This window comes from Stegastes partitus, unplaced genomic scaffold (genome assembly GCF_000690725.1).
Source record: "Stegastes partitus isolate 25-593 unplaced genomic scaffold, Stegastes_partitus-1.0.2 Scaffold28, whole genome shotgun sequence".
NCBI lineage: Eukaryota > Metazoa > Chordata > Actinopteri > Pomacentridae > Stegastes > Stegastes partitus.
The window spans coordinates 1210994-1236031 of record NW_007577759.1 but is presented as its reverse complement, the minus strand read 5'-3'; the positions used below and the strand labels follow the sequence as shown (position 1 = coordinate 1236031).

The window sequence follows — 25038 nt, the reverse complement described above, 5'->3', positions numbered from 1 at the left end:
TACCTACAAATGATCAGATGAAGACTTTGTAAAGAGAATTGCCACCAACACCTGCCTCTGTCTGTTTACAGCAGAGAGTTTAACAAACTTTAATCAAAGACCAGGATTCAATCATGAATAATCCATAACTGGTGAGCAGGGATGAATCTATCTCCCTGCCCGACCTTCAGCCTCCCGTCCAGCAGACATCTGGTGCCATTGTTCGTTTATTGCCACCAATGAGCGTACCTCACTTTGTGTGCTTAGTTTATTTTAGTAGGTAACTAAGTCCACAGCTGCAAAATGATGAAAATTGCCCGCATCAGTCATGCAGTGTGTGTTTGTGATCCCACATAGCCTGTTCGGTTCGGGTAAAATAAATTAAGTCTGTTTGCACGGTTAGTACAGCTCATTTGGGCCGGTGTGACAGCTGTCAATCAGCGCCTTCAGCATTTCAGAACAGAGAATACGGCCTATTTTTAAATTTCCTGCACTGTAGTAAATTGCTGTAAAAATAACACACCTGAATTCTATGAATCGTGTCCAGTTTTTTTCTCGAAAAAATATTGTTAAAAATAGTAAAACTGACGCTTTTTGTGAGCCCAAAACAAGAATGAGCATTCAAGCAGAAAATGAGTGTGTGAACAAAACAGTTCACAAAGCACCGTATGAGTAGTGATTTTATTTAGGCTGCTAGGAAGATTATTGACAACTTTACACTATCCATCCATTCATTATCTATACTCCGCTTAATCCTCACTAGGGTCGCGGGGGTGCTGGAGCCTATCCCAGCCGACTTAGGGCGAAGGCAGGGGACACCCTGGACAGGTCGAACTTTACACAAGTGTCCTTAAATTATTTTGTTACCTTGCGTAAATGCTTCCCGTCCATAAAAATGTAACTTGCATTAAACTTTACCGTTTATTGTTTTAGTGTTATCTTCAATTTTAAATGTTAAACAGAGCTGACAGATCTTGAATTCTGGATTATAAAGATTAAAGACACGTCGTTATTTATGGTATAGGTCCGCAATTCACAGCTTATAGGCTTTAAAATAAGAAAATATTGTCATTTGTAGGCAGCTACAGTTACATTTAATGTTGACTACAGATGCAATGATATACAAATAGAGTATATTGTTGGAAAGTACAGTATAGAACAGTATACATTATTTTCTGCTGTGATCAGTTATACAGTAATTAACTGTTTAAATCAATTAAAATGGTAACACTGTAATTTACTTTTATTTAATAGGAACATTTGTTACAGCCTGTGGTCCAGCAAACTCAACACACTTTTTTGAATGACTTATATAGTGATTCATCAAAACTGTTTCTATCAGGTGTTTGATTAATCGACAATGCTTTGTGCATTTCAGATGGCACAAAGGAACAATTTAGTAGCTTCAGATCCCAGCTCAAGATACATTACACCATTACACCATTCACAGTTTTCTGACGTTGGACAAAATGTAAAATTGACCAATTGTTCTCTGCCATATATTTAATTTATTGTTTTCCACTTTAATACTTTAAAAAGGGGGAGAGAAAAAAAATCTATAATCCACTACAGTGAAATTGGTGCTACTGGTTTTCTGGACATAGATTGCTGGCAGTTTAATCAGAGGCGCTTTCGTGGCTCCGACTGCTCTCTTCTCCACTCTGGAATAAAAGCAGAGAAGCTGTTTGAGATTGTGCCTCTCCCTCTTTGTCACAAAGGAGAGTGGAGGAGCTCTGGAAGCCCCAGAAAGCCCACAGCTCCGCTACATCACACACTCCAAACAAGCAACACACACACAGGAACGCAGTAATAGGTGGCTTGCGAGTAGAAATATGCAACGCAGCTCACAGATGCACACGGTGTCAGAATCCCTCAGTTCTAAGTACCCACGCCCACCAGCCATTGAAGAGCGAGTCAGACAGCCGCTGCCTTTGAACGTGAATTGAAAGCCCAACTCGACCCACAGAGGCTAACAGCTCCAATCCAACAAACTGCTGCATCTCTCTCTCCTCTCTGTTAAAGGCGAGCAGCTCTGACAAGCGTGGCCCAGGTGTACATGTGTGCGAGCCCGTCGCCTTGTTTGTGCCCACGAGTAAACATTCTCTTTGTGTGCATGACAGCACCAACACTTTGAGCCGCAGAGATGTTCATTCTTTATTCATCAACAAATGCCGAGCGTGGCCGGCTGACGAAGTTGGGCTCGACAAGTCACCGGTCCGATATGGGGGCTTGTTTTAATTTTTTGTTGTGAAGATGGGGAGTGCCAAGCAGACAGTGAAAGCAGCCAGTCGGCAGTAAAAAGCCAAGGCCAAAACTCACATCACAATTACCAGTGATGAATAATTCACCGAGTCAGAGGCATTCAGAGAGTGTTACAAAAAATGTCAGCTCCCCGCACCCTTTCTGCCGCCACTCTTTCATGCTTTATCTCCGCCTTTATCTCCTTCTTTCTGTCTCCCAGTCTGCCTCTGTGACTTCCTCGCTACACCACTTTCTGCCAAAATATCTCTCTCTTCCTTTTCTTTTTTCCTTCCTAAAGGCAGGCAGGCAGGCACGTGCGTTAGATACACAAGCAGGCAATTAGCAATCTTTTTTGGAGCAGACTTACTGGTAAACAGTCTATCATGTTCAGAACGCAAACCTCCTCCCCGCCGTCTAATCTGCTGTTGTGAGCTGGGCTGAGCTGAGGGAGATTTTCCACCACGATAGTGCTCAATTCACCATTTTCGTGGTTAAAAAAAAAAATCAAAGAGCTGGCACCAGCTGGCACCTTAATCTGCATTTATGAAATATGAGCATATAATTTCTCCCTCCCGCCCTCTCTCCCCTCCCTCCTGGTTCTTCTTTTTTCTTCTTCTTCTGCTGGGAAATAAAACATTAACACACTCCATGAATAAAGAATACTTCACTTGAAGACATGACAAACGCTCCTCTTTTTGAACAGCTGATGGAGAGTCAGAGTAACGACTTTGTCTGCCTCCTTGTAGTCTGCAGCATCTTATATTATCTTTTTAAGAACCATCCACGAGAAGACCCACTTTCTTTTCACCTTCAGTTAACCAGATAGGTAAATTAAGACCATATTCCCCTTTGGCAGCTTGGCGAAAGGCCTCTCGAGGAGACGAGGGATGAAAGAGCAAATAAATTATTTGAAGCCGAGCCCAGCTTGTGCCACTCCCTCTGAGAAAGAGACAGACCCCGCACGGCTAAGACTAAGGAACGAGCATATAGGAGGAGAGAGCATGGGAAAGGAATTAAAACACAGTAGCGAGGGAAAATGGCACAAGAGGGGGGAAAAAAGAGGGTTGTGATAATGAGAGAGATTATGAGGTGTACTGTGTGTGAGAGAGAAAGAAAGAGGGAGGAGACGGTGGGGAAGAAAGATCAGAGCATGCAAGAGAGAATCCTCATCGGCTGAAACAGGCTTGCTGCTGCAACAGCTGGGTCTCAGTACGCTTCAGTTCATTTAATAAGAAAAAGTAATCTGAATAAATGGACAGGTAAGTTTTCACAGAAGAACCAAAACCAACAATGTGTTCCGTTTTTTTTTCTCAGTGTCTTTAAAGTTCTGCAGCGTGCTTGAGGAAACTTAGTAGAAACTTTTTAAGAATGTGTCAGATATATATATGCTCTTAGACTGTAGTTTTTAAATTTAGTTTTTAAACAGTCATGTTTATGGCACAGAGAACTAAACTATTGTATTTCAAGTTTTTGCTACACAAGCAACACTTGTTGATATTTCATAGAATTTGTCCACGGTAAAACAAATATAATGCCAGCCCTTTAACTATTGATAATTCAGCAGCTAGTTATCAGTACATAAAAAAAACAAAAAAAACAAATGTTACAACACATATAGTGCATACAATTAGCGCAAAGTCAAACGCTTTATATATTACAATATAATGCTTCATATATAACAATGAATAGACGCACATTCGCATAAGTTTATACCATATTCTCCAAGAAATACTGTAGTTTGTCTAATTTCTGAACTGTTAGAACATCATGCAGCTCCTTTTGCTTCAAATCAGCCCTTTAATTATTTATAATTCAGCAACTACCTAACATAAATTATAAAAAAACACCAAATGTTCTATGTTAAAATGACTGTTTTTCCCTTTACAACACATGCAGTACAGTCAATGAACACAGAGCCTTTCATAGTACAGTATAATATGCCATACTTCATATAGAATAATAATAGAATCACATTCGCATATGTTTGTACCATAATTCTGAATAAATTAATTAATATTTACTGTATATATTCTCGTGAGCGTCGGTGTGTTTAGCTGTGAGATTTCACAGTTATGATTCACAAAATGAACTCCATGTCTAAAAAAGGGAGCTGTTACCCACCTCTGTCAGTCTGATAAAAGCCAAACATTCACTCCCTCAACAGCTTTAATACGCAGTGTGTTTCCTAAATCAAACCCCGCGCCGCATTGACTCGCTTAAGAGCACCTGCTGGCAGACGACATGCAAGTTTTTCCGTTGCAAGCTTATGCAGGAGGAACCGAAATGCACCTGAGGATTTATCCAAAGATAATTGCTGTTGATGTCAGACAGGTGAGGTGTGGTGAGGTGAACTCGTGCGACAACCGCCACAAACACAGAACGCACAAACACGAAAACACACACTCCTTTACCCCCATCACACACACTTGCCATTTATATTTCCACTTGGAGAGACTCATCAGGTCTCTGAAGATGTCATCTAATTGAGACCCAGTCTGTTGTTAATAATTCAAACTCCCCACAGAGGTTCGAGTTAAAACACTATGTAACCCTGAATTAGGCTGGACCAGATACATGACACCACTTAAGTAGAGCATGTTCTGACATCTCAAAAAACAAATGCACAATCCAAATGATGCCCTGCAACAAAGGAAATAAACGGACTGGCGAATTTACAAGATATACATTCAGTTTTTAGCTTATATTACTTGAGTTTTACGCATCAGAAATCAAAACTGTTTCTACTTTTTCCAACTGGCCGTATGCAAGGGTGGAGGAAAAAGCCAGTTATGGTAGAATTGAGGGAAAGATGCAATATCGTTGGAGACTCTGGGGTCCAAACGCTCATCTGATGCTTGTGTGTGTTACCTGAGGCCTTAAGCTACAGGTAGGAGGGAAAACAAACACTCCCTCAGAGCGTTTTTGTGTTGAAAACAAGATTAAATGTCTTAAATTCAAATAACATTTTTACTTTTTAACTATTTATAATATCTTGTGGCAATGTAGCTGCACACTGGGGCTTCACAATATTGGCAAAAACTGACATCGCAATGTTTTGTTTTTCTGCAATGGAATGAAAAAAAATACCGGAATTCCCACCAGATGGCTCGAGTAACTCTATTTAGAAAGAATTAATCATCCTAGAATGATGGCAGTGATTTTGTAGAAGAGTGCATCTGCATTGAAAATAACAGATTATTTGCAACAACAACCCAAAAAAAAAAAGCTGGCAAAACACTGGCAAGGGCATCCAAAATATTTTTTTTTTGCTTTGGATGGGATTCAGATCTGGTTAGTGTTCATTATACAGAGTGTTGTGGTGCTTTTTGAAATGCTCAAACAAATTAGTGTAGTGGCAACAATTGCATATTCAAATAGCAGACGTTGTGTTGCAAAATATATCAGCTGCTGCTTGTGTATCACAGTACAGACTTCAGCAATTTCTTCTTTAACAACAGATCTGAAGTGCCAATAAAATGAAAACTTCAAGTTATATATGTGGATATACAGTCTCCTAAAAACATTCATAGTGTTCCACTTTACGAATAGTTGTGCTACAAAGCTGGAGAGATGTGAAAACCTTGCTTGCTTTCTCACCTCTGTATGTTGGTATAAATGTTGGTTTGCCAGTTTTAGCAAAATTACAGAAATGGTTGTACACGGCTCTCTGTAATCCAGTGTCAAAAGGTGAGGGGTAGTTAGGGATTTGGCCGTCAGACAGGCAGAGCTGACGTACTTTGAGTGCACTGGCAGCTTTAAAAAATACATCTGTGAGCAGAAGTGAACATTAGCAGTCGGGCGGCTGCACAGGTTTTGAACTGACCATCTGTCAGCTGAACTGTTTGTGGAACAGAAATAAAGGCAAATTATTGCAAATGATCAACCAAACTGCCCATTGTAAACATCTATTGCTGTTTGTAGACTGACTTCTTGCTTTGAGTTTAAAGAAAACAATTAAAGACCCAGAGTTGGAATTCTCCTAATAGTCCTTTTGCTAAATTTCATGATGTTTTATTTAAAGAGAACTATTCTCAAGTTTTTTTTAAGATAAAATTAAGTTCCATTCAGTAAGTTAGTGGCATTAAAGTGACTTCCATGTTGCATCACACTTCGTGCTCAGAGGCTCCCGTATTGTTCCATGATGACGCTGCACTCCTTTATTTTCCATCAGGACTCCATCAAGAGCTGTTGTTAACATCACCGCTTCTCCCGTGAGGTTGTTCATATTTGTCGTACAACGGCATACGGTGCAAGAGCTCATTATTGAAAAATAATTAGCGATCCTTAAGACGGAGATGTCTGTTGTTGCCACTGTTGTTGTTGTCGTGTTGTTATGGATCCCGATATAGACATAGGCAGGCCTCCCTCCAAGATCTACACCCTGACGTCAGCCACACCTAAACAAGAATCTAAATTTAGCCATTTCTAAGCTAATAGAATCACTTCTATTCTTTTTCTTCAGTTCTAAGTTGTGTTTCTCAGGAACCCAGGTGGGATCTATAAACTCTAGCTCATGAAGGACAGAAATCCCACAAGGATCAATAGTAGGCCCCTGCTACTTATACTGCACATAAATAATATTTATTTTCCAACTGAGCACTTCTATGTCAGTTTTTATGCTTTCCATATCATCATCTCTGCTGTACATCAGCCCTTCTGCAGAGCAGACTGCTCTCTACATTGGTGGACCCTCAAACTGCTTTTATTCATTTTAGGCTTGTTGTAAACATGTACGCACAAAAAAAGAAGCACAGTCTTTGAATTTACCTTCTCCTTATCGATGACCTCAGTAACAATCTAATCAGTTTGAGTACTCTCTTATGAATATTATATGTGGCACTTGTCTCATGAAGCTCAGGTTTAAGCTCTTGTTAAAAATGTTAAATTCTAATTTAGTTAGATTCTTATACAAAATCAGAGACTGTTTTCCCTTAAAAACAAGCAAACAAAAAAAAAACAATTCGCTATTCTGTTTATTCTGGATTGTAGACATAAATATGTGCTTATATTAGATATAAAGTTAGAGATACACCCCGAGGGACTTAAAAGTTCTACTTACTGATATTTTAAACACTATTCATGAATGTTTTATATTAGTCTATGTGGTTGTGATGTCTGGCTTTGTGTGACTGACTTGTGTTGTTGTGAAATCTTGCAAAACAGTTGTTAATTCTAACGAGTCTGACTATAAATCAAGCCTCAGCAACTAATGCAGACATCTACCTATTTTACGGAACAAACACGTTACGTCTTGATCAAACCTATAAATAATATAATTACCATATCGTGATGATACATGTGATTAATGTCATTACTGTCATTACTCCCCTCATTATCATCAAACTCATCAAAACCGACGGAAGCAGAATGTGTACATCCTGCGTTATGGACGGCTGCATCAACACGCAAACACATTCTGAAGGCTTCAAATGCATTTGCTCGCCGAAACCAGAGTCATCACGTCCACATCTGAGGGAGGAAATTATATATTCAATTTCCATAGAGATGAGCTGAGAGTTACTTTCAGCTCCTCTTCCTATTTGAAGCTAATGAATGCAGATTGAAAAGATGTTGATTCCGTCTAAACAAACGCCCCCAACACCTGCGCATCAAGTGGCAAGTCTGTCCTCGCCACGACTAAAATAAGAAAAACACAATTTAAATATTCATATTCCCCCAGTGGACTGAATGGATAAGTGAATTTATTAATCCATCCCATTTATTTCGCTCTTTCCTGTGCAGGTTTAGGAGCAATGGACAAGAACAAGTAGCCTGCTTAATCTTAAATGTTGTAATTTGTTATGTGGGGGTGTTGATAAATTAGTGTTCTCGGTTGCAGTGATGTTTCCTATTAGTCATGATCTGAGCAGGCCTCTCTTTCTATGTTTACCGCTTTGCTCAGTCACCAGAGTGGAGGAGTGAGTCCAAAGGCCAATCCACAGCGTTTTTTCGAAGCTTTTTTTTGTTGGTCATCACTTAGCGGAACAGATAGACTTCCATTCTGTCAAACGTATCCATCCACACTGACTCTGAACCCCCCGTACCCTCTGTGGCAGGAGGCGGGAATCAATAAAACCAGTGAATGCTGATTTATGCCTGCTGAGCCGTCATGAAAACTATTTTTATCCAGTAAATCTTGCCGTCAGTCTGGTGAAGACAGTTTGTCCAGCTGCTCTCCTTTCAGGTCCTCTGTGACGGGCAGACAGCTGGTTACGAGGACAGAAACGCCCGATGGAGACGGCAGTCGGTGTGGATTCAACAGACCGAACACTCCGGCGGCGCCTCAGTAGTGCTTTTAATGTGGATTCTCAATAAGCAGTGGAGTGAATCTAAAAATTCCAGTGCCTCAGTGCCTCTCACAGTGAGATCAGAGTGAAGGACTGCTGTGGTCCATGCTAAAAAGGTACACTAAAGGCAAAAAGTAAAAATTATAGTGTTCTTATATAAGTTGAATTGTTGATAGAACCAATTTCATCCACTCAGGTTCTAATTATAAAAACATGAGCAGTTTGAGCACATCTATAAAAGATGCTCATCAGGGATCAAGCAAGTGACTTATTGTTGAGCGTACACACACGTTTGTATTAACCTTAGCTACTTGGCTACTGGGTCATCCTGTTTCAGCTGTTTTCAGTGTCTTTTTCTGTAGTATAGTCCATAGTTTTTATGGAAAGTCTTTTATGGAGTCTTGGATGAAGTGTTGACCTTTTCAGTGTTTAACCCTCTGCACCTCAAAGCCCATTGACAGATTTGGTTTACAAATAAATTGCCAAAACTACACCACCTAAAAAAAGAGATTGTTGAATTTTGATCTTTCTGACAGTCCTTGAACTACTCATCTGTGACTTGCCTTTCCATGGCAATGCGTGACCCAGTCTAAGTTTAAAACCATATTTCATCAAAAACACACTATTCTATGTCTTATATCTGTATAAGAGATGTTAATATATTAATTAAATTTAAATGTAAAAAATCACCAAACCCTAAAACTTCTACGGGGACCAAATTCGGTGAAAATGTTCACACACCTAGTATACCTAAGAAGCCATTACTGACTTAGCTGTTACCAATACTCATGACAAAAATGTAAGAACTTTCCAGTTGAAAGAGACTGAACTGCAGGCAGTGCTTATACAGAACAGATAGGAGAGAGTAATTAAGACAAACAAACAAAAAATATAGCATGTAGAGTCACCATTTTTTCCCAGTATTTGTAACACGTGTGCGCAATACTGTACATGTTGATTCCTGGGTTGTCGGTTTTTGCAAAATCAGTTTTTAATTTCACTTTTTTTTTTTCGTCTCCATGATGTGTAGCTATGTAACTCTGTTCTACTGCGGAGAAGACATTTTTTTTAATTCTCTGTACATCTAGCCATGATTGTTCTGTTTCCATGGAGGTGGAGGACTTGAATGCAGCGAGTAAAAATGTGAGCAAACAAACATCCAGAAACACACCAAAACCATCAGCATTCACTTACCTTGCTGAAAGTTTTAGTGGCTTTAAACTACAATACATTTAATACATTTGTATTAAAATTTCACATTGAAGCTGGTGTTCAGGTAAATGCCATCTCAAATAACAGCGATAGCCAGAAAATAACACGATGCCCTCATTCTGTCTGTCATGACAATGTCAAGCTATACTCCCTCACCAAAAGCCAATCAATAAACAGAGGACTTTTAATGTGACAAATCTGCCAAAATGGTTGAGTTTCACTGACAGTAGCTCAGCGTAAATCAAGGCCAGCTTGAAGTGGAAACTGAAATTAGTAAGTGAATGAAAACATGAATAAATGTTGGAGAAGACTGTGAGTGTGACATAACCAGGTTGATGCACAAATGCTATTATAGTTACTGTAGGATAGCGTATGTCCTTTAAAGTCAGGACAGCAGCAGGAAAGAGCATTAAAATCACAATAAAACACTGACATAAATCTGATTCAAGGAAAATCCTAGTTTTATCTGCCATTGAAGCTATAATTTCACTATTTTAGCAATTACAGTAACCACATCATTAACAATGGAGCCAAATCCTAGGACAAAGGACAGCCAATATGTTTTCTTCACAATGCATTTGGCAACACAAATTAGAAGGTAGGGAACACGTAAGAAAGTCAAAGCCTTTAACGTTTTGCTCACTCAGTATATTCAATATATTTTGGCAGTACCTTTGGCTGTAATAGGATATCCAAAGAGTTTTGACTCGCGTCAATTACTTAAAATAATAATACCTGGCAGTAGTCATGCAGCTCTTGGCCCTGTAATTCTGTGGCTCTGCCATAGCAGCAGATATTTCTGCCTAAAAAGCACTTAACCTGCGTTTTACAAATTAAATAAGGCATCCACACAGCAACATAGACAGAACTGGTCCACCTCACGATGGCCATAGTCTGCAGCTCAGGGTAAACTGTTTTGTCAGATGTGACCTCCGTGTCAAGACACCTTGACCTTTCTGCACAGTGGTGGAGCAGTCATATTAGAAAATGATATGGAGGTGGACAGGTAAGGAGAAAAGAACAGGAGGTGCTCTATGCTCAGAGTCTGTGGTGAAAAACAAGGCAGAGAGAGACGTGGGACACAATGGGGCAACCAGTCAAAGACTGTTTCTTTCATGTTGTTTGTAGAGAGGTAAAGAGAAAACAAACCCTTCTCTGCAATAATAGAGAAGTTATTAACTCTCCGAACTCCAAGCTGTTTCTGGATGTTTTTTGCTCGTCACATTTCTGTTTATTGTTGGCTCGTTTTTCACTGCAGTGTAAAGTTCTTCACCTCTATGGAAACAGTAAAACCATGGCTAGAAGTAGAATAAATTCAAATATGTCCTCTATAAAGTAGGCCACAGATATAATGCCATAACTCTTTAAAAATATTTTAAATGTATATAGAATTTGGTGACGTAGCTTACAAAACAAAAAAACTAAACACGAATTCACATGTAGACCATTTTTTCAACCCTGCCTTCACCCTCAGTCGGCTGGGATAGGCTCCAGCCCCCCCGTGATTCTAGTGAGGACTAAGCGGTGTATAGATAATGGATGGATGGAACATTTTTCCAGGTGCCCATGGGTGTTACCAATACATGATGGTATGGTGACTCTACATACTATAGATATTTTCCTACTTACAATTTTGATTTGTTTCCATACTTGTGTCCTCTCAGCTTTGTGTAAACACTGCCTGCAGTTCAGACGAGTTCAGACAAAAAGTCTCAGGATTTTTGTTCTGCGACTGCTGGTTGCAGCTAAGACACTATAGTGGCTTTTTCAGCTGCACAGATGATTGCAGATTCGTTTTTTTTTTATTTGTTATTACAAAAACTGGTTAGGGACAACAAGATATTTTGGCAAATTTTTAAATGACACAAGTAGAATAAAATTATTTTGATGACATATAACAACTGTAGTTTGATGGACCAAACTGCCGGGTCTGATAAATGGCGTAATTTTAGCATTTTTCTAAAAAATAATGTGTTTTTCAAACCCTCCACCGGGATTTGGGGCTCAGAGGGTTAAAAACTATGACATATTAAACTATATATAAAGGGTTCACTGGAAAGACATTATTAGAAAACCTCTCACCTGTGTATGATGCGCTTGGTGCGGAGGTATCCCAGAGCCAGGGCCAGTTCACAGACGTACAGCTTGACTGTGGTCTCTGAGAAGTGGACATTCTGCTGCAGGTGGTAGCGCAGGTCTCCTCCCAAGAGCAAGTCCACCACCATAAACATGTCCTCCTCATCCTGGAAAGAATACCTGCAGGGGAAAAAAAAAAACAAGCAGGAGTGAAGAAATAATAGCACCACAGGGATGTCAGGGAATGGCAAGGACATGGACAAAGGAACAGTAGAAAAAAAAGCATGAACAGGAGCCGGGTAGCTGCATACAAGAGAGGAAGAGAGATGAAGGAGACATGCAATCAGAACGAAGCAGAAGTGGAAATCAAGTGGGAACAGGAGTGGTGATGGATAGGTTGAGAAATGATGAAAAACAAATTTAAGGAGGCAAGTGGGAGGCTTGAAAGAAACGTGAATGTGGAGACGGTGAATAGAAGAGAAGGAGGGACACGAGGGGTGAGAAGAGGATGGAGAACCGCCACAGATAACAGCAGAAAATGGTTCCCAAAAGACAAATACAACAAGGATTGTCTTTAGATGGGGAACCCATGTTGGAACTTTCTGGATTTCTGCAGATGCAACACCTTTACCCTTCAGCAATGAAAAGGATGACAAGCGCAAATTGAACTCCTGTTAGCTTTGTGCTCCTCAGGCGGATCGGCTTTTTTTTTTTTTTTTTTTTTATGACCTCAGAATAAAAGGTATAAAAGGTTTGACAATCACAAACAAAATTACCCATCAACCTTTCCAACAGCATGATCTCCAAAAACACAACCTCAGAAGCCTCCCGGAGTCTCCGAGGATGGATGCTGCTGTACTCTGTATCACTGAACGCCGAGCAGAAGAAACACTTGGATCAATCTTTCACTTTGCAAAGGGGGGAAACACCTACATGCTGGCTGAGTCATGCCTGAGGCAACGCTCATTATCATGTCTTCAAGGCTAACAAGCTGCGAAAGTTATTTAATATTATCTTGTGCAGACGTGGCTGTGACAGTTTTAAAAGATGGGACAGGATGTGAGCTATGTGCTGCTTCCTTTTTGTTTTTGTTGCTTTCTGGTTTCTGGGGTAAAAGTCAATAGGACAGTCAACACAGAAAACATAATCTCTGTTGTGATTACATTAGTGATCAGCAAACAGATTAACCTGGTTTGTTTTTACATTACGCAAAGTGACATGCAAACTGTTGCTGAGCTTTATGGATGTACATTTTCTATCTAGTCCAAACTGACCAAAATCATAAATCATAGCTTGATTACTAAAAAGAATTTACAATCTGATTTGCAATGTCGTCTGCTCAGATGCTTCTTATTCTGCTGCTGTTGCATCTCTTTACAGGCTGAGCAGGTTTTCCTGTGGCTCGTCTCGTCTTTTCAACTACTATGCTTTAATTTCATTAAATTTTCTAAAGATTTGGCAGGAAAACTAAACTGTCTTCTTAGCTATGTCCAAGAGGGAAAGTATCAAAGTGCTAAATATAATTTTCTCTAAGCGCAAGGTCATTTATTTAGTTTTTCCTGTACGCAGATGTCTTTTTTTTTTTTTGTACTGCTTACTGTATTCAATATTTCTGCCCCGTCTCCTAAAAATTGTTACTATACGACTAAACCACATTTACAAATACATTTTGAAAGAAACATATTTTGTTTGTTTGTAACGTATCACAATTTCAAATTTTCACCAGTCATACATTAGATGAGGCAAGACTCATCACTGTGGCAACTTGCTTCCAACGTGTTGTTAAAAAGTCACATTTTAATTCAAACCATGATATTTTCCAAAATCTAACCAAGTAGTTTTGGTACCTAAACCGAACCAAGCTTCAACTATGTAGTTAACATTATGAAAGGGTCCATTTCAACCAAAAGCATTCTGTATTCATCCTAACTAAGTAGTTTTGGTGCCTAAACCAAACACTGAGTGAAAACAAAAGTAAATGCTGAATGAAAATATAACTTTAGTCTAAAAAAAAAAGTCCCACATTGGGATACAAGCAACGGTCTCCTGAATTTCTCTAAAGGGATGAATAAAGTATCTATCTATCTCTGTCTTTCTATCTATTCTAAGGTCCTGTTGGAGATTTATGTCTCCACGTCCTCTCTTAACTCAGACTTGATTTTTTTTTTAAATTTCTCTTAAAACATAAATGAAAAAGCAGTTTAGTCATATAGGAACATAATTTTTGCATTCAACTTGCCTGCGTGTGCCTCAGCCTACTATTAGTATGTGTGTGTTGTTCTGGGTGGGAAGGCAACTTGTGGTCATCAATCTATTCATCCATCAATTAAGCACTGGCAAACACAGCAAGCCTGTATCAGCACGCAGCTCACTGCGTTGCCATTTGAGAAGCTGTTGCACAAACCATCGATTTTACATGCTGAGCTTCCCACAGGGGCTGCACTTTTTTTTTTTCCTCCCTCTCCCTCTAAATGATAAGCTAATTAGTTTCTCTCCCACAATAAACTAATTTATGCAAAAATAATATTTAAAAAAACATGCGGCAGCCAACATTTCCTCGCTCGCCTAAAGCGTTGCTCTGGATACAGTCTGCAACACGATGTCCTACATCTGCAAGTTCATATCTCGCTTAAAATTTGAGGACGACACCACAGCCTCTCTCAGTTCCACCAATATGTTCCTAATCTGATCATAAGCAGGCTTCAGTGAAGACTTCTCAGTGGTTTCAGTGTTGACTGGGGATTTCTTTTTTTTCTGCATGGAGCCCTCAGGGGTTTCTGCTGGCAGATAAGGACCATCATCTTGGCTCAAACCCAACGCTGAATGACCAAGGAGCAGTTTTTTTGCTACGCTGGTAAGCCTCTATCCTCTGGGTCCTTCACCAATAAACTGGAGGTGGTGGTTTTCTGCTCTGGATGGATGGGGATTGATTGAGCTGACTCCAAACTGTCTGCTAAGGCTCAGAAAGTGCTGAGACCACTTAACATCTAATTGCCGATGGCCTTCGAGTGTAGAAAGACTATCTGGGAGATGCCCGTCCTGAAGATGCAAACGTTTGACAATGTCACAAAAGAGCTGCACACGTGCATGGAGTACTGCCTGTTCTCAGTTTCAGATCACTCATAGGCATCATCAGATATCATTATATCCTATTTAAAAATAACCTGGAAAATATCAGAGCACCTTGAATGAAGAAGTCTGCCCTAATCACACATGATGCAAAATCAACAAGCAGTTCTTTGCTAATGAATTTAAGAAAGAGAACTGCGACGAGGCCGGTCCAGTTCCTTTAAAGTGTACACTGCGGTACAGCTGAATGGATGGGAGCAGATTCAACGCTATCAATCACTCAGACAAGAAGCAATTACTTAGCCACGCCTGCAGACGCCAGGCTTCACCAAAGTTTTTGGTAAAGTTAATGTACCTCGATGTGTGTGTGGACTTTTATTGCTGATGTTGTGGGGACATAAAATTGTTTACACAGTCCAGCCCTAAGAACTTCTTGGATAGAAAAAAAAAAAGTCCACATAATGCAAATCATTAAATTATAAGGTCAAGACTTGAAGAAAGGATAGGGTAAGGTAAAGCTTAGGGATATGCAGTGATTTTTCAGTACAGAGAGTTTAAATGCATATAAAACCCATACAAACCTGGCATTCAAATTACAAAGTAGAGCCATGAGAATTATGAGCAACTGACATGATGAAGAGTCTCTTAATGCCTTGTTTATAACATTACAGACATTGCTATTTTTATGATCTGAGGGATTATAACATTAAGCAGGTCATGTGCAGGATAAAACATATTAAATATCCACTGTATCTACAAATTAGAGCGAGCAGCTATTATTATACTAGTAATATGCATGTTGGTTTTTAAGGTTGAAGTTAAGGGTCGGGACAAATGCATCTAAGTAAATGAGTAAATCTAGTAAGATGAACAAAACATGAGGACTGTGCTGAAAAATTCAGTGTTCAAAATAATGGCTTATGCCATCATGCTTTGAACACATGAAAAAAGCAGTTTAGTTACATAGTTACTTATAAATGTCTTGATGCAGTTTATTAGTCTATGTCTGTATGTGACTTTGCCGGTTCATGTCCCGGTGGGGGTACTGGGATCTTTCTGCTTGGAGTTTGCATGTTCTTCTTGTGCAGCGTGGGTTCTCTCTGGGTTCTCTGGCTTCCTCCCACACAGTCTAAAAACATGTTGAGGTTAACTGGTGCTTCTAAATTTTTGTTGGTTTGGATTTTGGTTTTGTTTGTTTTTTTTTTTTTTGTTTTGGCCTTTGGTTGGCTTGGTGCCTTTTCCGGGTTTTCCCTTGCTTTCCCCTTAGTTCGGTTGGGTTGGGTTCCGGTCCCCCTGGGCCCTTTTGAGGATTAAGCGGTGTATAGATAATGGATGGATGGATGTGACTATGTTGTATGTGAGTACATGCATGTTTGTTACAGATATGTAGGTAGAATGTATGCCCCTGCATAACGATTGTCTGGATTTCTTATCCACCTTTTGTATAATATATAATAAGTTAGCTACATAAAGTTAGTACATAGTTAGTTAATATAGTTACAGCCTACATCATTTGGTCCTTGGTTTGACACCGATTCATCATGTAGCTGTGGAAGAACTCTGCCCACAGTTGTGTTATCAGGGTTTATTATTATTTATTTTAAATCTAAAAACTGAAGTGAAATCAATTAATGTGACATAGATAAGGAAAATTTATCGTTGATTAGTTTTAAGGATGCTTCTTAATTTGCTTGTGTTTTTTTTTTGTCTATTTGCTTACGTTTTGTTTAGCTACAGCAAGGTGAGCTCTCTGAGCCGCCATAAAAATAACTATTCTCAATGTATGTGACGCTTTTATATGTTGGATCATGTGCAAAATAAGCAGTCAACGCCATGGCTGACTATTTCTGCCTTTAAACTGCAGCAGACTAACCACATTCTCAAAAACACAGATTCAGACATCCTGGGTTTCACATGTAATAAACCAATTCTGTTAAGTCTTCTTCAGAATCGCTTCCTTGTTCGTAGATGCATGGCTGCCGTCATGTTGCGTGTTTGAGCAGAGTCGTAGGTGAGCTGGTGTGCTTGAGCTGGAGCAAGTGGCAAAAGGACTTCATACATTTACACAACACTCTGGAGTTACATCAAAGCCATTTTAGCCTGGAAGGGATTATTTTCATGACTAAAACTTCTAAATATGTAATTTTGATCCTTGGAGATGAGTTTTTAGGGATTTCATCAATGACTGGTGAGGGACTTTGAAGCAACAATGACAACTAGAGCCTTACAGATTGCACCAGAATTATTTTAAAATGGCATATTCTGAAAAGAGGGGACCTGCACACGTAATCTACAAAGAATCTGAAAAAAAAAACAGAAGTTCCAGCTGCTGCCATTAGATGTTAGAGAGATGTAACGGAAGCGACAGAGTGCATCAGTGTGTTTGCTTGTGTGTGTGCATACAGATGAGAGAGAGTGAGTTGGAAACTGATATGACACTTGAGTCTGGCACAGAAAGAAGAAGCCCACATCAAACTCGCTTAACATTCTCTTAAATATCAAAGCAGCGCTTCACTTTGATACAGGATTTGTAGTTTGTGGAGGCCGACATAACTCTATTTACATAGATGGTCGAAACACTCCTCCCAATTATCCACAGTGCTCCTGCTCTGGTTCTGCGTTAAAGTAAATGTGAAGGACTAATTAACCACAAAATTTTTAAATCTCTGTCACGGAGACTTGTTGTTATTTTGCAGTTTTCTTTTAACTTTGACTGCAAAATGCTTGTACGTTCATTAGAGAAAACACTATGAAAACAGTGCGAGGGGGGGAATATGGTTACAGGCAAAGAGCATTCATTAAGTGCAGTGGTGTGAGACCAAGCATTTAAAAGTGTGTACTTTAAAAAAGAAAAGCAAGGCTGAACGAGTGAAATATTGATGACCCACAATGTCATAACCAAAGCTAAAACCAGGACTAGCTGAAAACTGTGAACCAAAACAAGACAATCAGGCCTTTTGGGGTAGACAGCAGTTTGTGTTTTCTACATTGACTCCATTTTACTCTGTCCATTAATCTTTTGATTAACTGTCTTTGTCTCTCATTCTTTCCCTTTGTCGGTCTGGGTTTGACCTGTTTCACTCGCACTTTCATTCTCTTTCAGTCTACCTCAGCGTCTTTCTCACACACGCATACATTTAGAGTGTAAATACCTCTAACCCAGCAGAGTTAGTTAAGGTGGTAAAGAACTCAAGACGCTGCTGTCACAAGCATTTAGGAGGCACAAACCGGACATTAATTGTTCTTTTTCCCCAGCAGAAAAACGGGGGAAACCAGAAGTTTAATTTATTTGCTATAGTACGCAATGTATGCAGCAAGATGGGTTCTTCTAGTGTGGTGAGTTTAAGGACTTTTTCTAGACTTTAATCTTCAGATTTATCATACTTCACCTAATCTTTAAATTTAACTAAAACTTGTTAACTATCTGAACTCCAACATCTGCCAGCAGGTCTGAAAAGCATGTTATCTTTTTAGAAAATTACCAAAAATACACAATTTTTCAGTGTAAGAAACTGCAAAAACAGAAACCCTTGAACTTGTCATCTATAACGTACCATTCCTTAGGAAATCCTGACCAAATCTAAGCTTTAAATTATGATATTTCATCACACATCATTTTAATGAAATCATTTTTCCATGTCTCATTTATAGCAAAAAACAAACAAACAAAAAAAAAACATTCGCTCTGACCAAGTTTTGTAAAAAACAACAAAAAACTAAGAGAAAACCAAATACAATCCAAGAGCTTTTTGCTGACTGGTTAGCAGAATCTTCACTGACAGAAACAGCCAACAGATATTAATATGAAAAAGCACTATTACTTTAACACACACAACTATGAATTCACAAACTTTGGTGAGGAGGTCAGGTGGCTGTTAAGGAGGAGCAACAAGGCCATCAAGTCAATCAATATCACACTTGAGTCCTTAGTTTAATCGAGTAGAAAACCAACTCTCATGCTTGGCTGAGGTTTCCATGTTTTCGCTCCCTCTAGCCTTTCCATCAAAAAGCCCAGACAGTGAAAAAAAAAGAGAAAAAAACTCAAAGGGCTCAGCCATGAGTGTTGAGGGGAAGTTGTTTTGTCCTCCAAGCAAACAAGAATGACTGATTCACCCCGATCTCTCACATGGCCGATCAGGAATAAAGCGGCGGTAAAGACAACCTGGCGCAGTGACACACGTAGTGAGACACACACGCTTTGATTATGTTCACAAACACGAGTGCCCCCGACATTACTGCTGCCACCGAACAGCCCGTTGTACGAGTCATGCACCTTTTTACTTAAGAAGAAACTTCCAAGTCCTAAAAAGTTCCAAATATAACACACACACTCCCTGACACAGGCATATACAAGCATTTACACAAATAAAAACTTACACACACTGTAGATGGGTACACAAAGTCAACAGCTATCAGTGTAAGTGAGAGGTTTTGTATTTCTCCAGCTATTCATACAGTAGGTTCTCTATTATAGCTGCTAATCAACAGCATCCCTCTGGAGCTGACTGACCTGGTGCTAACTGAGCTTTGTATTTTATGCCATTTCAGCAATGTCGGTACCCCGCTTAGAGTGCAAATTGGTCTCCTATGACAATAATAGGCCCATTTCTTCTAAAAACAAGTCGACTCTCTTTCTCACTCACTCGTGCTCTGACCATGGTGACGCGGTAATTGGACGGTGGTTGAATATGAACCAAAGTCTCGAGTGACCTGCTGCCACTGCTGTCAGAATGAATTAGAAACGGCACTGATTAGGCCGTTTGCCACAGGTAGGCTTTGGGTCACAAAAGTTAACCGTGTTACTATTAAAATGACAGCGTGACTAATGTGACTTAGAAGAGACCGTTTCGTTTTGAAACTGTTTCTTTGGCTTTTGTCACCTCATGTTATTATCTGATTCCATTGCCTTTTGTTTGTTTGTCAGAAACATTACACAAAAACCACCAAACCAAATTTCATAAAACTTGATGGAGAGGTGAAACGCGGGCACAGGGAGAGCTCATTAAATTTTGGTGAGGCTCCACATCACTTTATTTAAAATTGGAAGACAGGGCATTGGCCTTGGCAGAGGTCTGCAGTCTCCAAGTGCAACTCTAGTGTTGAAAATATAATTGAAAAAATTCCAAACTTCTGCAACCGTTGGAGAAGTCACCCCCTGAATAGTAAATAACAAGCTTTCAAAAAGAGCTAGAGTGGGAAAAATAGTGCAGAGTTGAGCAGCTGTGACCAAGTTAGTCAGTGTTGTTGACTTGTCTCACATAATCATGACAGAAATACCCACTTAACAATTAATGTCCAGTAGTTTAAAGCATGTCTGCAGTACAGACACAAAAAGAAGACCTATTATAGTAAATTAATGCATTTAAAGCTTGACAAAGTGATTTCCCAAAGTTCCAGAAGAACTTCTTTGCAGATTCTTACACTAATAGCTGTAGAACTCATAACGTTCCATGACTCTTTTAACTAATGCATCATATAAACGTAACAGAATGAAAATGAACAGATGTACAGCAATGAAATGGAAAATAATCAGCCAACCAGTCAGCATTTTGTCTCCATCTGTACTTTGCAGCTGCAAAGGACCAAAAAAGGACAGTACAAAAAGTTTTGAACATCCATTAGCAGCTGTTGCTTGATGCCTCGACCAGCACTTTGGGTAGAGAGCAGAGAACAGCAGTCAGGCTGCAGATTAGCACCTGTGCGTTATGTTGAAATGGTGCAGACTTTTCATTAGCCTCCCTGGCATCTAGCCTGGTCGTTCTCCCTCGTCCTCTCTCTCTCTCTCTCTCCGTCTCTCTTGTCCTCTAGTTGCCCCCACCCTTGTCTCATTTTGTCTTTTCTTCCAGTGTCTATCTCTGCTCTGCCACACGTGCATTTCAATGTGACCTCTTGGTGGCCTCCAGGCAGCCAGTCTGATGGGAGAGCATCCTGCACGGAGCTTTTAGAGGCAGAGGCACCCCAGGCCACTTCGGTAATGGAACTCTCCAGAAACCACAGGGGCTCACGAGCTAATGGTAACGGCCCTTACAACAAAAAAAAAGACTCCCTTTCCCTCTGTCCAAGGTAATAGTTATGACATGTAAGTCTACGTGCTTAAATGAAATAACACGAAAGCTGCTGTGTTTTCCAAATGGCACCAGAATTCTGTCTGAACCAAACACAAAACTTATTTTTGCTTTAAGTAAATTATAGACCTTAATTCCTGAAAGACAGGTCCTCACACTGCCGTATTCAGGGGAGAAAATCAATTTTTCCATGATATGAATACACTTACATAATAAAATAAAACAGAAATACCATTGCTAATATTCTCAAAGGATCACTTGCACTCCTTGAACTTAATGTAATACCGGACTCCTTGAGAAGAAGTTTTCTCCCACGCAGTAATCCATCTTTCATGCAGCTTTTATGAGGTAAATTAACTAAAACCCGTCTGCATATTGATTGATTTTTGTTAATTTAAATGCATCTATTAAATGCAGGTAGCATAAAAAACCTTGTCGGTGAATCTCAGGAATAAACTACCTAATCAAGACTTTGCTGTTCAGCACAAAGTATTGCAATTATGGTGATGAGACATATAGCCCCACATATACACACACAAACACACACTATCTGACCGCAGCACCTTTGCTGAAATGGACACAGCCAACCAACCGCTCACACTGTGACATGTTGGATGGATGCCGACAGCCCTCTGACCTTCCTCCCACTCCGACGCCCAACACCTCCCTGTGACTGACAGCTTCCATCAGTCTGTGTCTAATTCTGCCAGAGTGTGCACACAGCGCGCTAACATGCAAAAGCACACACACACACATATCCCTCACCAAAAAGCACATGGGAAATTACTGCCAAATATTCCATCTAAACTCCACATACAGATAAGAGATATCTCATTATTATTTCTGTAGCTTAGCAAGTGAGCATATTAAAATATTTTTGCTTTATTTCAGCAGATCTTCCCAGCTTTTTACTTTACGTTTTTTACTACCAAGGTAATATGTATGCAGTAACTGTACATGATTATGATATTTTATTATTCTTGCCACCCCGGATTCTGTGATCTTCTATTCACCAGGTCACCTTGACATTGGGCCAAATACTTGACATGCTGCTTCCATGCTGCTTTCAAGTGTTCATCAGTGCCTGCAGTGTGAAAAGTAAATGAGGATGCGATGTGCACATTTTGCAGTTACACAAATATATCATTTGTAAGTACAAGAAGACCTCGCTTTTACTTAGAATACTTGTGATGCAAGAGTCTAGAAGTGAGCTCTTCTTAGATGACACTCCATAATGTATCCTATACCTAAGCAGACTATAGTTCCTGCATAATGCAACATGATGGGTTAACCAAACCTTTTCTAACAGGATTCTTGGAGGAGTACTCTGCCTTTGTGGAACATTAAGACATTACTGCTTTTATAAGATCCAAAAAGCACACGAATGGGTAACAACACTGAATGATGTCTTGCTCTGCATAGAAATGTAATGCATTAGTCAGATTACATAAGTACTAAGCAAAAGAGGGACTCCCTGAAGCCAGTGAGGCTTTTACCCCACAACGTTTCAGACTTTTGTTAATGTACCTCATCTTTTCCTTTGACAGTTATGCAATTTTTTTATACAATATTATGTTACATCATAGCCCTGCGATACACTTGCGACCTGTCCAGGGTGTCCCCTGCCTTCGCCCTAAGTCAGCTGGGACAGGCTCCAGCCCCCTACGACCCTAGTGAGGATTAAACGGTGTATAGATAATGGATGGATGGTGTTACATCATAGCAGTATTTGTCCGAAAGTTGGACGGGCGACATCGTGAAATGAAGTGACCTATAGTTTGTTAAAAGAATATCAGCTTTCAAAAGTAAACATTACAATTGTGCACTCAAGCTGTTAGTTTTGTGATCCAGTTACGTAATTTTTAAAAAATTCTAGCCAATCGAAAAAGGAAATTTACATGAAATTCTCTCTCATTTTTAAATTTCACTCGTTTGGCTGTGTGTTAGCGCGTCATCAGGCAAAGTCCTCAACAGAGTAACAAGAAAAAAATAATTACCACCTAGCTATGAATGCCTCCATTAGTCTGATTCACTAGATGTAGATTGCAGGAATAAGCCTTTAATTAGCTCTACAGGTCATGTGACTTTCTCCACCCCCTCCACTACCTGTGTGTTACTGGTTTCAAAACGTCTTCCACTATAGAAAATAACGACAACAACATTGCACTAACAACCTACCATGTTGAAAGTTTCAAGGTTTGCAGAGAATTTGGATCATGCAGACAGGCAGCCCTGCTGGTTCTTGCAATGACTGAGACATTTTTATGACAGTGCTCGCCTCCCTGCTTCCAAATATTCCAACAAAACAATTTCCCCTATATTATTTCGAAGGAACACTGTCATGGCATCATTCATTTAGCTCCACTTAATTTGATTGTGATTGGTTTCAAGAAATGCAGACAAGCTACAGCATTTTTCCTACTACAGCAGAATGATAATGAGGTACAGCCAGAACACTGTGTGCTGCAGAATGGTCTGACTATGCTTGCCAGCGAGTTGTGGTCATGGTGGCAGACAATGCAAGACAAATGTCGATGTTGCTGCAGAGAAATTCTATGTCGTGGATGTTTTACAGTCATCTTCAACCCGGTTGAACCAAGTTACCACAGTTTCAAAGTGGATAGCTAAGATAAGTATCACCCATTCAGTATTTGACTAAACGAGAAGTATGGTAACAGTCTCCCCTTCTACATTTGAGTGAAAGTTTGTCATAATCAGCATATGAACCAGCATATGACCAGAGGGCTGCAAGGTTAGCACCGTTACCTAGCTAGAAGATCCCTGGTTCATGTCCCGGTTAAAACGCCTGGGATCTTTCTACGTGGAGTTGCATGTTCTCCCCGTGCAGCGTGGGTTCAAAAACATGTTGAGGGTAATTGGTGATTCTAAATTGTCCGTAGGTGTGAATGTAAGTGTGCTTGGTTGTCTGTCTCTAAGTGTAGCCCTGTGATAGACTGGTGACCTGTCCAGGGTGTCCCCTGCCTAGTGAGGATTAAGTGATGTATAGATAATGGATGGATGGATTTTTGACGAGTGGTGAAATATGGTGTTTTGTGACGTCACAGTGACTTTGATCTTTGACCACTGAAATCTAATTACTTCATCTCTGAGTTCAAGTGTACGTTTTTGCCAAATCTAAGGAAATTCCGTCCTGGTGTTTCTTAGATATTGCATTCACGAGAATGTGATGGATGTACTATCCAAAGACACGGCCCTTCAGCTGTGGCTGGTTCAGAGGTGTGAAAAGTTCTGAGGGACGAAAAACTCTCCTCTAGATCTAAATAGTTTTACCAGATGGAATTGTCATGCACTTCTGTAATATGAACTTAATTAAAAAACTTGACAAAGAACATTTTTTTCAGCTCTGTATTACTGCAAGTCAGTTTTCTTCTGCTTAAATCTGAACTGATTCGTTTCTCACGAAGAACACATTACACAACCTGTGCTCAACACATCCATCACACCAAATAGCAAACCGGTAGTTTCAAGAAGTTTATTTTCTGGGACGTTTCCTCCATCAGCAAACAAATCAACTGCAAAATCCACAGTCAAGGAGACGACAAAACTAAAAACTGAACCGTATGCTGGTTGCTATCTTTCTCTCTCTATCTCTTATGCAGTGTGAGTGTATCCATGGCCTTTGTGTTAGAGCAGCACAGTGCCAGTAAGGGCTCCCCTTACACAGTGGGACTTGCAGGCACAACGGGCTGCGCTACTGGTGCTGGCACATCAATAAACTGATCGCACCAAAGAATACGATTCTTCAAACTCAGTATTACCGAATATACTCGGAAAATAACTTCTGTCGGAGTGAAGAAACTTTTTTTTTTTGTTTTTTTTGTGTTCCTGTCTTCCAAGTGTGTTGCTGTTTGACTGCACGCTGGGTGCAGAGAGACATCTGGGGTCATGGCCGGTAGCAAGTGCAGTGACAGCAAGTGGAGAAAAAAAAGGAAGTGAAGCAGGTGGTGAAAAAGGAGAGGAGGAAAAAAAAAAAGAGAAAGGTGAGAAAAAACAGAGAAGAGGTGAATGAAAAGAGGACAGGCCTGGAACAGCTTTCTGCATGTGACTGGCTCAGTGCAGTGGATTTTGCTTGCAGGTAATCTCTCCCT

The 25038-nt window shown here is 39.9% G+C and overlaps 1 protein-coding gene across 1 annotated transcript in view; it reads right to left on the bottom strand.

The window, feature by feature from the left end:
- Window positions 1–25038, bottom strand: part of stk32a (serine/threonine kinase 32A) — a 65820-nt gene that overhangs the window by 31398 nt on the left and 9384 nt on the right. The window contains exon 4 of the mRNA XM_008298387.1: window positions 11802–11975. Within this exon, the coding sequence (XP_008296609.1) occupies window positions 11802–11975 (174 nt within the window). The remainder of the gene's footprint in view (window positions 1–11801; window positions 11976–25038) is intronic.